The sequence below is a fragment of the Cydia splendana genome, chromosome 8, assembly GCF_910591565.1.
Source record: "Cydia splendana chromosome 8, ilCydSple1.2, whole genome shotgun sequence".
Classification (NCBI taxonomy): domain Eukaryota; kingdom Metazoa; phylum Arthropoda; class Insecta; order Lepidoptera; family Tortricidae; genus Cydia; species Cydia splendana.
Window position 1 is genome coordinate 9483050 of NC_085967.1, and position 14566 is coordinate 9497615.

At 35.0% G+C, this 14566-nt stretch overlaps 1 protein-coding gene across 4 annotated transcripts in view; it reads left to right on the forward strand.

The window, feature by feature from the left end:
* LOC134792803 (peflin) overlaps positions 1 to 14566 on the forward strand; it is a 16215-nt gene continuing 1649 nt past the window's right edge. The window contains exons 1-5 of one of the 4 annotated variants that reach the window (XM_063764159.1): positions 193 to 216; positions 385 to 415; positions 12780 to 12798; positions 12829 to 13071; positions 13698 to 13841. In XM_063764159.1, the coding sequence (XP_063620229.1) occupies positions 404 to 415; positions 12780 to 12798; positions 12829 to 13071; positions 13698 to 13841 (418 nt within the window). In that variant the 5' untranslated portion in view covers positions 193 to 216; positions 385 to 403. Of the gene's footprint in view, positions 90 to 168; positions 217 to 372; positions 416 to 5138; positions 5739 to 7418; positions 7430 to 12779; positions 13072 to 13697; positions 13842 to 14566 lie in introns of those variants that run through there. The other 3 variants (XM_063764158.1, XM_063764157.1, XM_063764160.1) reach the window with 3 other exon arrangements.

The window sequence follows — 14566 nt, forward strand, 5'->3', positions numbered from 1 at the left end:
GTGTTGTTTCAAATTAACCCAAGAATTTTCAATTTATTGCTAAATTACTGGTGATATTGTATTATTCACTAACTAGTTTATACAAAAAGGTATGTGTGTGTGAGGCTATTATTATTATTGTAACCTCATATTGTAGTGCTGTTGTTGTAAAAATGACATCAGATTAACCACTAAATTAACTACTTGTTTATGAATAATTGGATAAAGTTAGAATATGTGTCGTGTTTTAATACGAGCAAGTGATCAAACAACGTAATCTTATACTTATATACAATCTTCTCAGGGTTTAAAGCATTCCCTTATTAATTAGATAATAAATATTTAATATTGTATATGTATTATGTTGAAACATTGTATGTTATTAAATTCCAGGTCAAGTTGAAGTTATCAATCAAAACTCATAATGGCATATAATGTAAGTACAGCTACTAACACTACCTACATTTAATTAACCACAGAGTGCCTAAATACATATATGTACCTATAGATCAATTCTTTTTACAAATCGTAATGGAACTCATTTAATTTAAAAATGTACAGAATGGGATTACAATGATAGTAATAACTACTAACCGTAGAGGAGACAAATAGAGGGGCACAAAAGTTTGATCTTATTTTTAAGGGTTCCATACCTCAAAAAGAAAAAATGGAATCACTTCTGTTTCTGTCCCTCTGTCAGCCGATCTGTCACAACCAATTTGCTTCAAAACTACTGGACCCATTGAGTTTAAATGGTATTCTAATAAAGTTGATGATTCAAAAACAGACATGGTATTGTTGGTGTTTGTGGTGGAAGTTGGTGATCCAAACAAAATGAATAAATTTTAAACTAGGATGTCATTATTTAGGGGAATTAAAACACAAATAAAAAAATAATAAAAAAATGGCTAATTTTAAGTTAAATAGAATTTATATAAGAAAATAGGCGAAAATTTACCATCACAAAACCTATCCCTGTGGCCACTTCTACCATACAAGCAAAAGAGATTAGGGGATTTATTTGCTGAATATGTTGTGGCACACACATCTTATTAATGTGCAGAGAAGAGAAGTTTTTTGGAAAAAACTTGATAATGGCTCAACCAATTATGTCCAAGAACATTTTATTTTTAGTATTTTTTTAAGCTTTATACTTGTTTTCCATATTTTTTGGCACATTGCTTAAAGTTTTTTTTTTTTTAACAAAGCTTATCTAATAATGTGCCACACATTGCAGTTTACTGTAAAAATTAATCACTAAAAATGCACCCCTAAAAACATTATTTTTGGAATTTTTACTTTAAACCTAACTAGTGGCTCAAAATGCACCTATGTTCCAAATTACTTTATATTATCTATAACTTAATGTTTGCAAGTGAAATGGCTGTGACATTGGGAAAGGCAGATGGACGGACAGACAGACGGACAACTAAATTATAAGGGATCCGTTTTTGCCATTTTGGCGTAGTGATTTAATACTCTTTGGGCTACGGAACTCTATTGCATATACTTTACCGTCGGGGGCAAAGAATATAATACTCACTAGGAGAAGAACGATAACTCCATACAAAAAAATGTCCCTTTCAAAAGTTCGTTTATACTACTAGCGCTCTGGTAGGATACCATTGTAATTAGAATTGACAACCCGTTTAGCCTAGCGGGTATTGGCAGTAATCCTGTTCAGGAAGCTAATGGTCCTGGGTTCGAATCCCGGAGAGGGAATTTCTTTTTGTATTTTTTCTTTTTTGTTGGGGTCAGGTTTTTAAGAGCCCATCAACGTGCACACTAGCGCCACTGCTAAATAATCGTGATTATTTAAATTTAGCGACAGGTATTTCAAAAAGGGGCCGCTACTGACTGTATTGTGTATTTAAGTACCTTTTGAATACACCAAACTAGTTTTTATGTTGCTGGATTAGTCGATCTATGAGCTCAAAACAAAAACGGCCGTTTTAACTTTGGACGCGTAGATTGACGAATCCAGTAACATAAAAACTAGTTTGATGTATTCAAAAGGTACTTAAATACACAATACAGTCCGTAGCGGCCCCCTTTTTTAAATACCTGTCATTAAATTTAAATAATCACGATTATTTAGCAGCGGCGCTAGTGTGCACGTTCATGGGCTCTTAAATTAGCATATCACAAAAAAATTAAAAAATACGTTAAAAGGTAATGATTAGGTACTATATTTAGAAATTCGTCAAATATAAAAGGCAACAAAAAAGTATATTAAGATATAAATATTTTCATTCCTATTAGGATTACTGTATATATGTTAGGAGCAATACATATGAATACATACATTGATATGGCAAATGGTTACAAGTTGTTATTACATCTATCCGGTTATCGGACATTTTCTGCTTCACAGCTCCGCGTAGCGTTCTTGTTCACCGGTATCCCGGTAGTCTGGATATGCGGCAGATACGTGCCCTTTGAGCTTTTTCCAAGAAATCATATGACGGCCCAGGATTATATTGTTATCTCACGCTCAAGCCATCTGCTGATTCACTCTCTAAAACAAAACAGTCACAAATTAAACAATATAATCTAACTGCCTAATTACTAACGTCGCTAATTGCTACCGGGTCTAAATTTACCAGCTGAAACAATGTGAGGTTTTACATCTATGATAAATTTTGATTAAAATTTCGGACGCGATATAGCGTCCGCGGGACTTACGGGGATAGTAAGATTAAATTATTATATTTTAATTTGGCAATTAGTACGCTCATTTTTATTTAAAGATTAATATATTTATGTATTTCTTACCTTGAAATTATCGCTGTTTCTGGTTTACCACAACGGGTTAATTTTAACTAAGTCTGTGCGAAGACGCATTTAGATATGTTGCTCGTACATATGAATCGTTTTTATTTTTAAAATTAATAGGTAAATAAATATATTTCAAGTGAATAAATCGTTTTATATGAAAACTGATATTTTTACGTTAAATGACTTTAATGACAGCATTGACATTACAGACTTTTGTCTTGCCTATGTTCTTACCGGCCAGACCCAAATCAAGGCCTATCAAAGAGGCCTATTGACAAAGATTTTTTTTTAATTTTATCATGGAGGGTAGAGGCACGTCTACCCTTCATAGATTTTATGAACATAGACAAAGACAAACTGAAATAGATAATAATTTACATATGACTTCAACTACTTCATAAAATACAAATCAAAATATATTTGATAAAATAATTGGATTTGTTCCTAGAAATCGTATAGACGAAGCCAGTTCTAGCAATGTTGCTGTAGTAAAATATTTTTATGGTAATTACTGGCAATCCTTCTCTAGGAACGGAGCACACACGCACAATTATGAAGGGTCACGTCATTGGGCATTTCCATTTAAAGTTGTACCCTCGAGTTTTTCGCATGTCCCCTTGCATTTTTTGCAATTTACTCTTAAGACGAATTTTTTAACTGGGCAAATGATGTTTTTTATTGAAATATATTATATAGACACATCATTTATGAAGTTTAATGCTCAATAAATCACTTTTTTCTTACTTAAAATCAGATTTTTAGATATGATAAAATGACCCCGTAGTACTGTCCCCTTCACCGACTTCAATTTTTGATGGACTTTTACACATATTTTTTCTATGAAGGCAACACCAAGTAATGCATTCCTGGCATAGTTTAAATGTTGAAAAATGTGTTATTGATGAAAAAGAGCTTTAAAAACATCAATAATAGGGTTTAATTTCGATAAAAACGTTGTCCCCGCGAAATCGTGAAACGGACATAGTCCGGGTTGGTTACGCAGTTTTCGCTACTTAGCGAAATACTTTTTAGCAATATTTTAGGTTTTTTTACATCCTGGAAACCCTGTGACCATAGATAAAGCTCGTTTAAACGTCAAATTTGATTTAAAACAGTCAATTCGCAACCTCCAAGGCGTGCTGGCGTGCGACCTGTAAGTTTACTCAATGTTTTGTCCGTTTTGTTCAACTGTTTATGCAGCTTGAACCTTAAGTAACTAAAACACTGTTTATATTAAATAAAACTATGTTTCATATAGTTATTTGTCAAGTCAATAAGTTGAACATTGCGGTTAGTTTTGTTTTATTTTGAATAGATTTAATTCTGGATCAGACAAATCGTTACGTCCGTTTGGTTACAATTTGAAGCGTAACATATAGGCGGACTAGAAAAATGTAACCGAACGGACACGGTAAAGTCGCACGCACATTGAGTATGTATAGTTTTTACCGTGACTTTGTCTATACTTATTAAATTCATGTGCAATTAGTAAGTCATATTTTATTAAGTAAAATTGAGTTCCTTATGTTTAAAACTCTATCTACTGATTTTAGTACATATTTAGGCCTCCTTTTTTAATTCGCTGAGTATTTGTGTAAATTTTTGATTATTGTGATCTCGTCGTTACTTTGTCCATTAAGTTACATGGGTGTCCATTTGGAAATGTCCCGTTGATTTCAAAAGTATTTTTATTGTTTATTCAAAGTTTATAAGCTAAAATATTTAATTTTTTTTGACAATAATCACATGTTTTGTTAATTCTAATGATTGTTATTCGTCACATGGCAGTAATGCCAATAACTATTTAATAAACATAAAAATAACGTACGATTTGGGGCCACCTCGTAACCAAACCACCTAAAATTCCCTTTTATGAAAAATGTTTTCTCTAAATTGGTCAATGATAATTGTTTTTAGGTTGTTTATTAACATTATTATGCTTTAAACATAAAAACATTTGCTTCAAGTATGTATTTTATTCACTATATCAAAAACCATTTGTAACCAAACGGACCGCAAAAAACCTCCATCATCCTATTAAATATTAATTTTAACTGGTTTATGCTAAAAATATGACGATTCTCTTTTGTGTTTCATAAACTAGAATATATTTACTCATAGAATTACATAAAATAGTACCAAATAATCCAAATTATATTTTCAACTCGTCAAGTGAGTCATGGTACAACTTTAAATGGAAATGCCCCATTCCAAGGAAGTCAATAGGCCTTGGTCGGGGGTGAAATAAAATTATTGTGACAGATAGTTGGGGTTACCAGGTAAGATATGTCTACACACCCACTGCTAAGTTAAGTTCTCTGGTAACATTTAAAGATACCGGGCAACACTGACGTTATGCGCTTTCTATCCACCCAAACACAAAATTTCCGATAAAATAAAATGGCGGCTGTGGTTCATTCGGTAGTTATGTCGAATTGTTTATTACGGTCCTTGTTTGTTACTATACAATGTGCGATTGCTACAAAGTGCTAACAAGTGATGTGAAATAACTTTAAATCGTTGTGAGTGTTTTTTATTCGGAATTATGTAAGAACAACGATGAAAAGACATTTTATCTGACCAATGAATCGCGCAGCTATCCAGATGAATAAAAATGGGAGAATCGACTTTCTTATTGTTGGTTACTCTATTCTTATGGTCACGATGTTTGGTTTTCGCTGAAAACAATGAATGTCCATCAAAATGCGTTTGCCTAAACCAATATGCTGATTGTACAAGAAGGAATTTAATGTCGGTGCCAAAAATTCCTAAGTGGGTGGAAGAATTAGATGTCAGCTACAACAAATTGCATGGAGATGCATCCGAAGGATATGAGAGACTATCAAGTCTCAAGGTTTTAAAAATGGATAAAAACTCATTACGCCTCATACCTAACTTTCTACAGCACAATAATCTTCATGAAGTGAGTCTAAACAGGAATAACATTGGTTCCATTGATACGGGGCATTTTCCCGAAAACAGTTCTATCAGAATACTCAACTTAAATAGCAACCACATTAAAGTTATTGCAGAAGATGCTTTGACCAATTTGACTAATTTAGAAGTGTTGAAGTTAAACAGGAATGATATCACGTCATTACCCAACCATTTGTTTATGTACCAATCCAGTCTCAGAACTCTTGAACTGAATCATAACAAACTTCGTAATGTAACTGGACTACTTTTCAAAGGACTCTCCAACCTGACAACACTTAGAATGAGATACAATAACATTGACAATATAATGGATGGTGCCTTTTTTGGATTTAAATCTGTACATTTACTACAGTTGGACCACAACAGGATAAGAAGGATTTCCAAAGGTTGGATGTATGGCCTGGAATCACTGGTAACTTTGTCGATGTCTAATAATCTAGTATCTGAAATCAATGAGGGCAGCTGGGAACTTTGTACCATCTTAGAAAGCTTAGATTTATCTCACAACTATCTGGTCAAAGTGGAAGGGACAACTTTTAAATATTTACGAAACCTTCAGATATTAAACCTGAACAACAATAATATATCTGTGATAGGTCATGATGCATTCAGCCTTATGTTCAACTTGAATACACTGCATTTAAATAACAACAAAATATCATGGACAGTTGAAGATATGATAAAACCATTTAACAATTTACAGAACTTAGTTATGTTTAGCCTGGCTGGCAATCACATAAAATCGATTAATTCTCGAGCATTTGAAGGTCTATCCAAAGTCGTAGAGCTAGATTTAGCCGGCAACAACATAACATCTATTCAGCGGCATGCTTTTGATACAATGCCTAAATTAAAAAGATTGCATTTAAATTCTTCATCATTGTTATGTGATTGTAACTTATTTTGGATAATTAAATGGATAAGAGATAAAGCTGAACCGAAATATATTACAGCCACTTGTGCATACCCCGATGAAGTAAGAGGTGTAGCAATATCTAAACTAAAAGAGGATAACTGTGGAGACTCTCCTAAACCCAAAGTGATGCAACACCCCAAAGCCCACCTTGCCATAAAAGGACGGTCAGCAAATTTGAGCTGTACAGCTACTTCAAACCCTTTCAGTAATATGACATTTCTTTGGAGAAAAAATAATGGCAATATTAGTAATCCACTTGTTTATGAAAATGTAACTGTAACTGATCAACCTGAGGCTACTTCAGTTCTTGTCATACCAAATGTTACTCATGCAGACTCTGGTAAATATCAATGTGTTGTCAGTAACAATTTTGGGACAACATATTCCTTAAAAGCCAAAGTAACCATAGTGACTTTTCCTCGGTTTACAAAAGCTCCTCACAACATAACAGTGAAAACTGGAGAAACAGTTTCACTGAACTGTGCAGCTACAGGTGAGCCTACACCTGAAATTTCATGGCAGAAAGATGGTGGCAATGACTTCCCAGCAGCTCGAGAAAGAAGAATGAATGTGATGCCCACCGACCATGTGTTTTTCATTGTCAATGCAAAAACAACTGATATGGGTATTTATAGCTGTGCTGCTAAGAATGTAGCGGGTACAATTATTTCTAATGCAATGTTGACAGTTCAAGAAGAACCTTCATTTAGAACTGTCACAGAAAATAAAGAAGCTACAAGCGGTGATGCAGTAGTCCTACAATGTATGATATCTGGATCACCAAAACCAGTCTTGAAATGGTCAAAAGATGGTGTGCCAGTTGTGCCTTCTGAACGGCATTATTTCATGGCTGATGACCAACTCCTAGTTATACTTGCTGCTGAGCCTAGTGATGCCGGGCACTATGAATGTGAGATTACTAATGCATTAGGAACAAAAAAGGAGATGACGGAGTTGAGAATCTTGCCCCCAGTAGCCATTATGGTAAATGAGGAAGATATGACAGGTATTATAATTATTACTGTTGTGTGTAGTACAGTGGGGACCTCTATTATTTGGGTAGTTATTATATACCACACAAGAAGGCGAATGGCTTCTGCAGTGCCTTCTTTTCCCGCCGAAAGTTTAAAAATGACACAAGTGGTGCATAGTGATAGTGAATCACCTCAAATGTTTTCAGACAATATATCTGAGCATTCATCATGTAAAGACAGTGGGACAGGAGACTCGGCTAAACAGACGAGCTTTGATGGTGTGCCTATAGATAAGAGTGAACAAGTGCATTTTGAACCTGTTGTATGTCAAAGTTATTCTCCAGTGCCAGAAGCACATAAACTTTTACCTTCTTCATTTAAACCATCCATTCAAGTGTGTGTAAATACTTCTGTAACACCAGCTACTTATAGTTTTTCTAGTCACAGTATTAACAATTAAGTTTATAAGGAGTTTGAACCAGAATGAATCTTACTGAATGCAATTTTCACTAATTATTTGTATTGAATGTCAGCTAGAATTTCAATGTGTTAGGAATGGTTTCATTCAGAGAACTAAGCACTTTAAATTTATACTCTACCTTCTTAACTCATGTCGGCATCTAGAAATACAGTGTAAACTCTATATAGCAACCGGGACCGGTTCAAGGGACTGGACGTTTTTTGACGCTATAGAGTTTTCGTTATATAGAGAGAAATTAATATTAAAGTAAAGCAGCTATAGCCAACAAATGCCGACGTTAACGGGAGTAAATCGTTATATCGAGTGACGTTATATAGAGTTTACACTATAGTTGGTTCATGGCATCATAGTTCACACTGTTAACTGTACATCAGTGGTGGACCTTATGCTTTTTGTAATAAGGTCCACTAATGTACAGTTAGGAGTGTTGCTGTTTGTACTCATGTTTAAAGTAAAGACACAATTAGTGAAAAAGGTATTCACTATCAGGCAGCTATAAAATGATAAGCTTAGTACAAATGAAACAAACTTGCCAGTATTGGTTTTAATGTAAAAGACTGAATCTGTCATTTAGTAATGGTCATTGTTATTTTTTTAGTATTATTTAAAAGTAGACAATTATATAGTAACAGTTTAAAAACAATGTGTATACCCTAGCCTTGTCATTATTGTTGCCTTCCAATACCTTAATGTGATTTGCGATAATAAGGTACCTACCTTTTTATATACCTATGTTACGTAATAGCATCAGAAATGTAGAACTGCCTATTTTTGATGAGTGTGTTGATTTTTGGCTGACTCTTTGAGCCATACTTGGGGAATATAATGTTCCTCAAGTATATGTATAATAAGAAATGATAATGTAAATATGACAATGTCCACGGAACACCCTTGAAATTGATTTTTTTAATGGTACAACATACATAGCAATACATTATTGTCACATTGACATTTATTTTATGCATATAAGTACCTGTATTGTCTTAATTTTCATTATTTATATGAACTTAGTAAGGTTATTTTTTTGATAAAATGATACATGCATTTCAGTAATTTCATAATAAATACCCGTGGATAAAATATTTCGGCCTAAATATGTATCTTATTTAAGTAATAACAACATTAATCTATTCAGTCACCTACTCTTCATTTTCATATAACACTGTTATAAAATTTTGTTTAATAAAATGTGTATTTTGGTTGAATTGTCTTGTTAATCATAATTAGTGGACAGATTTTCGTAATTTGTACTTATAGTTTTTTATCACATTTATAAAACATATGCTTATTTGTTATTGTAACATTGATGTATTTTTTACAAAGCCGCACTATTTCACTCGACGTTCATATATTTTTAATTTTTCACCACCCCAGCTGGTAAAGGCTCTTTTAATTGTTCTAAAACTGATGAGAAAGTAGCATTTTATCCACATGTGAGGCAAAGTAATCTGATGCAAAAATTTGAGTTGTTTCCTTATGTTGGCTAGTAGAATTGACTTTTAAATTACAATTTTGAATGATAAAAATATTTAATAACATTCATTTGGGTTTGATTTTGTCTGATATGTTACGGTTAGTATTTTCCTCTCACTGGTGTGGTGAAAAAATTGTGTTTCATTTGGTGGCAAAATTTGTTTAACCTTCCTGCCTTGCAACGCTCAAGATTCCACTTTTCGAACCACTCGCTACGCTTGTGGTTCTATTTTGGAATCTTTCGATTGCTTGGGTATCAATATTGCACGACAACTTTGCCCCCTTGTAAAACAAATAACTATTGTGTAATTAAATTGTGCATTGATATTTGTATACTTAACAACAGACTCATACCAGTATTCAAACTGTCGGCAGTTCTTTTTATAAATTAAGGATTTGTAAAAAAAAAACATATTACCTTCATAATTTTTAGATTGGTTTGAGCAGGTTATTTTTTTTTTCTTTGTTTTCTTACCTAACTGTTCTTGTACAAAAAATTACAGATGTAAAACTAATGGGTAAAAAAATATCAATGTAACAAGAAATAATGACGTCATAGTTACGTTTCTAATGGTTTAGTTTATAGTATGATTGTAAACAAATTAATAGTGGCTAATTAAGTTATTGTTGATGTTAATTATCAAATATATATCTTTTTTTGTGATTCCGATATTGTACACCTTTCAGTTTCAAAAATACACTGGTGCCTAAAGATGACTTAGATGAGCTCCAAAATCCCGGAAGTTCTTACCACCACAAATTTTAATGGAAACATGACCTAAATTTGAACTTGGAAAAGAGGAAGCGGGTTTAATGACTTTAATGTTTTGCTTTTTTGCCTGTCTCTCGTGTAATTAAATTTGAGAAGGGTGACCTTATTTATTAAGGGTCGATTTTATTTCACCGTAATGGCATGTTGCACTTGTTAGTTATGGACAGACTTACAGGCTTTAACTTAAAGCTCATATTTGTTGCACTAAACAAATTCTGCCTATTTTTATAAGGCGTTCTTATGTGATATACCTACTAAAATTAGGTTGATTTGATACATAAAGTTTAAAAATAGGTGTCGCCAGTTATTTGCTATAATAGGTATGTCGTGTTCGTGTATGCCGTAAGTGATGCGTATTTCCTCGAGTAATGTAATTTATATAAAGTTACATATATATACTAATAAAATTTTCCTATTAGACATAGGGTCTAAAATAAAATAGGGTTTTACTGTGCGGTTATGTAGTACGTGTCGGTTTTCGCAAAAGTCCGGCTTATTGATCCTTTTTATGAGGTAGTTTTCCAGAAATCGACACACGTTTGTGGCTCAATAAGATCACACCTTTTATATTTATTCTAGGTACATTTATGTGTGTATATTTATACGGCTTATACCATTTTACTTTAATCAGAGAGGAGTAAACGACAACGAGTACACGCTCTCATATTTTGTATGGCACTTCGATCCCGGGTATTTTATTACTAAAGGGGGGGGGGGCTAACCTGTATTAATAGGGAGTATTACTGCAATGTTCTGGCGCCAGAGTGCAGCACTAATTTGTTTAGTTTTTCACTGTGACATTGATGCACCAAGGCGGTTTGTTTACAAGTGGCCTACCGCGAAACGCGATAATCGAAATTTCTTTATCTGCCTCTCTTATCGATCGAATAAGCAAGAGTGATAGACAGGGAGAAACCGAACTTTCGATTGTCGTGTCGTGTATCGTGTTGGTAGGCCATGTGATTGACCTAGTGACGCAAGATGTGTCATTAATGATGTCAATGAGGTTTGTTTAGGTATGTGCTAGTGGTGCCACCTACGCAGAGCTATGCCTAATATTCCCTATTATAACAAAAGACTGTACCTAACGAGTAGGTACTAATAGTAGGTACAGGTTAAACATTGAAAGTGCTAATATGGATGGCAGCTAACAGATTGTACTCGTACAACTAAAATTACGTATTGAAACAATGTAACGAACGAACTAATGTGATGAAAAGGCCTTTATTGTCTCTTTAATTTTATGAAGCTCTTCATGATTACGTAGACGTGATTTTGGATGAACTTAGAACATGCAGTTTTGTATTGTTTATACGATGTATATAAGAATATTAGAGTAAGACGACTATTTATATACTTTATAATTAAATAATAAAATAAGTTTGACCCGATTTTTTTTATATATTACCAACCATCTCCCCTAAACTGACATATCCTAATCAACTCTTTATCCTATAGAGATTGGTTATAGAGCCTATAAACGCGGGAGCACCATATAATTATATACGTGCACTTATAGTAAGTAGATAAATATTTATTTCTCCCGCAGACCAAGCAAGATTATAGACATTAATGTACAGCGCCACTGCGCCATCTGGTGATATATCGCTGAGAATGTTAAAAGAGTTAGAAGTAGATGGCGCTTTATTTTAATTTTCTTGCGTCTAAAACAACTTAATTGTACTTTTGTGTATGTGACAGCGGTCAGGTAAGTTTTAGTTGCACCAAACCGTCTGTCACCGAGCGTTTGCAAATTTTATTATATGGGAAGTTTCATAGATCTCTGCTACATGATGTTGATCAGTCTGTTAACTGTGGTTGGTGCAACAACGTTTGCATATGCTCAAACCAAAAATAACAAAATAGCGCCATCTAACAACAATGCGATGTCAGCGATGAGTGTTTATGCACGCTGCGTTGTGTTGTAAGGACAACGACAACGACTGCCACTAGATATAAACCAGTGCGCGCCTCCATGCAACGCACTCTTCTAATATTATATATAGTGAATTCTTTTCGGTGCTAACTGGTGGAAAAAAAACCGGGCAAGTGCGAGTCGGACTCGCGCACGAAGGGTTCCGTACCATAATGCAAAAAACGGCAAAAAAAAAAACAGTCACCCATCCAAGTACTGACCCCGCCCGACGTTGCTTAACTTCGGTCAAAAATCACGTTTGTTGTATGGGAGCCCCACTTAAATCTTTATTTTATTCTGTTTTTATTAGTATTTGTTGTTATAGCGGCAACAGAAATACATCATCTGTGAAAATTCCAATGTCTAGCTATCACGGTTCGTGAAATACAGCCTGGTGACAGACGGACGGACGGACAGCGGAGTCTTAGTAATAGGGTCCCGTTTTACCCTTTGGGTACGGAACCCTAAAAAGTAGAGTTAGATTTGCAGAAGCAATGGCATTGTATAAATAAAGATCAGCAGATTTAATCTAAGAGGCACTATTATAATTTCAGCCCAACTACGGCCAGCAGGGTTACCCCAACCAACCGCCCGGCCAGCAAGGTTACCCCAACCAACCGCCCGGCCAGCAAGGTTATCCCAACCAGCCACCCGGGCAATTAGAAGTGGGTCACGGGCCATACCCGTCCATGGGCCCCGGCGGCGGGATCTCGCCTCAAGTTCAGCAATGGTTCCGAGCGGTAGACAAGGACCAATCTGGGTTCATTACTGCCGACGAGCTTAAGGCCGCGTTGGTGAACGCGCAGGGGCAGACGTTTTCGCACACGGCTTGCAGCTTGATGATTGGTTAGTATCCAATACCTATTTGTAATAATTATTTTTGTATTGACCCCGTTTGGGGCCAGTTGTGGATTTACGGGCTAGGACATTTAATCGCATGATTGGTTTGTATGTTGCAGTATTTTAAGGCCGGAGCCCCACTGCTGCGCACGCTATGTACACGACCCACGTTCCTATACAAAATTTCGTGGGCTTGCCCACGGTTTGTATTAAAACGTGGGCCGTGGATGTAGCGTGCGCAGCAGTGGGGCTCCGGCCTAAGGCCTGGGATTCGCTATTGTAGATACGAGGAAAACATTGTAGATTGTAGAGCCATGGCAATGACAAGTATACTGGGTCAAGCAGATCTTGTCAGTAGAAAAAGGCGGCAAATTTGAAAAATTTAGGCGCGAAAGGATATCATCCCATAGAAAATTTGAATTGCGCGCCTTTTTCTACTGACATGATTTGCTTGACCATCTATAAATCATAAGGTCTGGTAATTTTACGACTGGCCATTATAAGATTTTGAGCTTAAGGTATTGGAGGTAGAGCCTGTTAGATGGTGTCCCAACCTTTAGATGATGATGTTCTCTTGAACAAGTATTTTAATACTATCTGTGGGTATTCAATTTGCAATTTTTAATTTCCAGGGATGTTCGATAAAGATCGTTCCGGCCACATCAACGTAGAAGAATTCGACAAACTGTACACTTACATTAACCAGTGGTTGGCAGTGTTCAAGACCTACGACACCGACCAGTCCGGCCATATTGACGAACAGGAGCTCTCTAAAGGTGCGTTTTAAATCGAAAACCATTAACCTTCTGACCTAGTTTAACCCATTCAGGGCCAGCGACTCAGCGTATGGGTCATGCTCAAACAGTTCCGCAGGGCCAGTGACTCACATGTGAGTCGTGAATAAATTCTGATTTAAACTTATACGAAACGTAATTTGATGTAATAACGTAAGTATCATATAAGCTAACAACCATTTCTATAAGGTGTATTAGGTTAAAAAATTATAAACACGTATTTTTTTATGAAAATAGGGTCTAGAATATTCAAGTTTGGTTTACTATCAGTGCAATATAGTAAATATACTGAAATTCTAGATACATATGCGATGCAAGCAAACAGAAAAATCCATATTTAAATAATACTAAAAATATATATATTTCAGAAGTTATTGACATGTCTCAAGGTATGGGTCACCGTGTAACTTCCAAGATTTGCCCCAAAAAACAACAACAAAAAACACGGCAAGTTAAATAGAATCAGACCAAGCTAAGTTGGCAGCGATTTTGATAGCACAGGCTGAGTACCTAAGTGTAATTTAAATGTCAAACTTATATGAAATTACGACGTTTAACTTAACACTTGCACAGGCTGAGCTATAAAATTGCTGCCAACTTAGCTTGGTCAGACATTAAAAGCTTGTAGAAAGTAAAAATATTCACTCCTACAAACTGCAATAATTAGTTTCTTTTTTGATAGGCACAGAAAATCGGTGGTTAGTAAA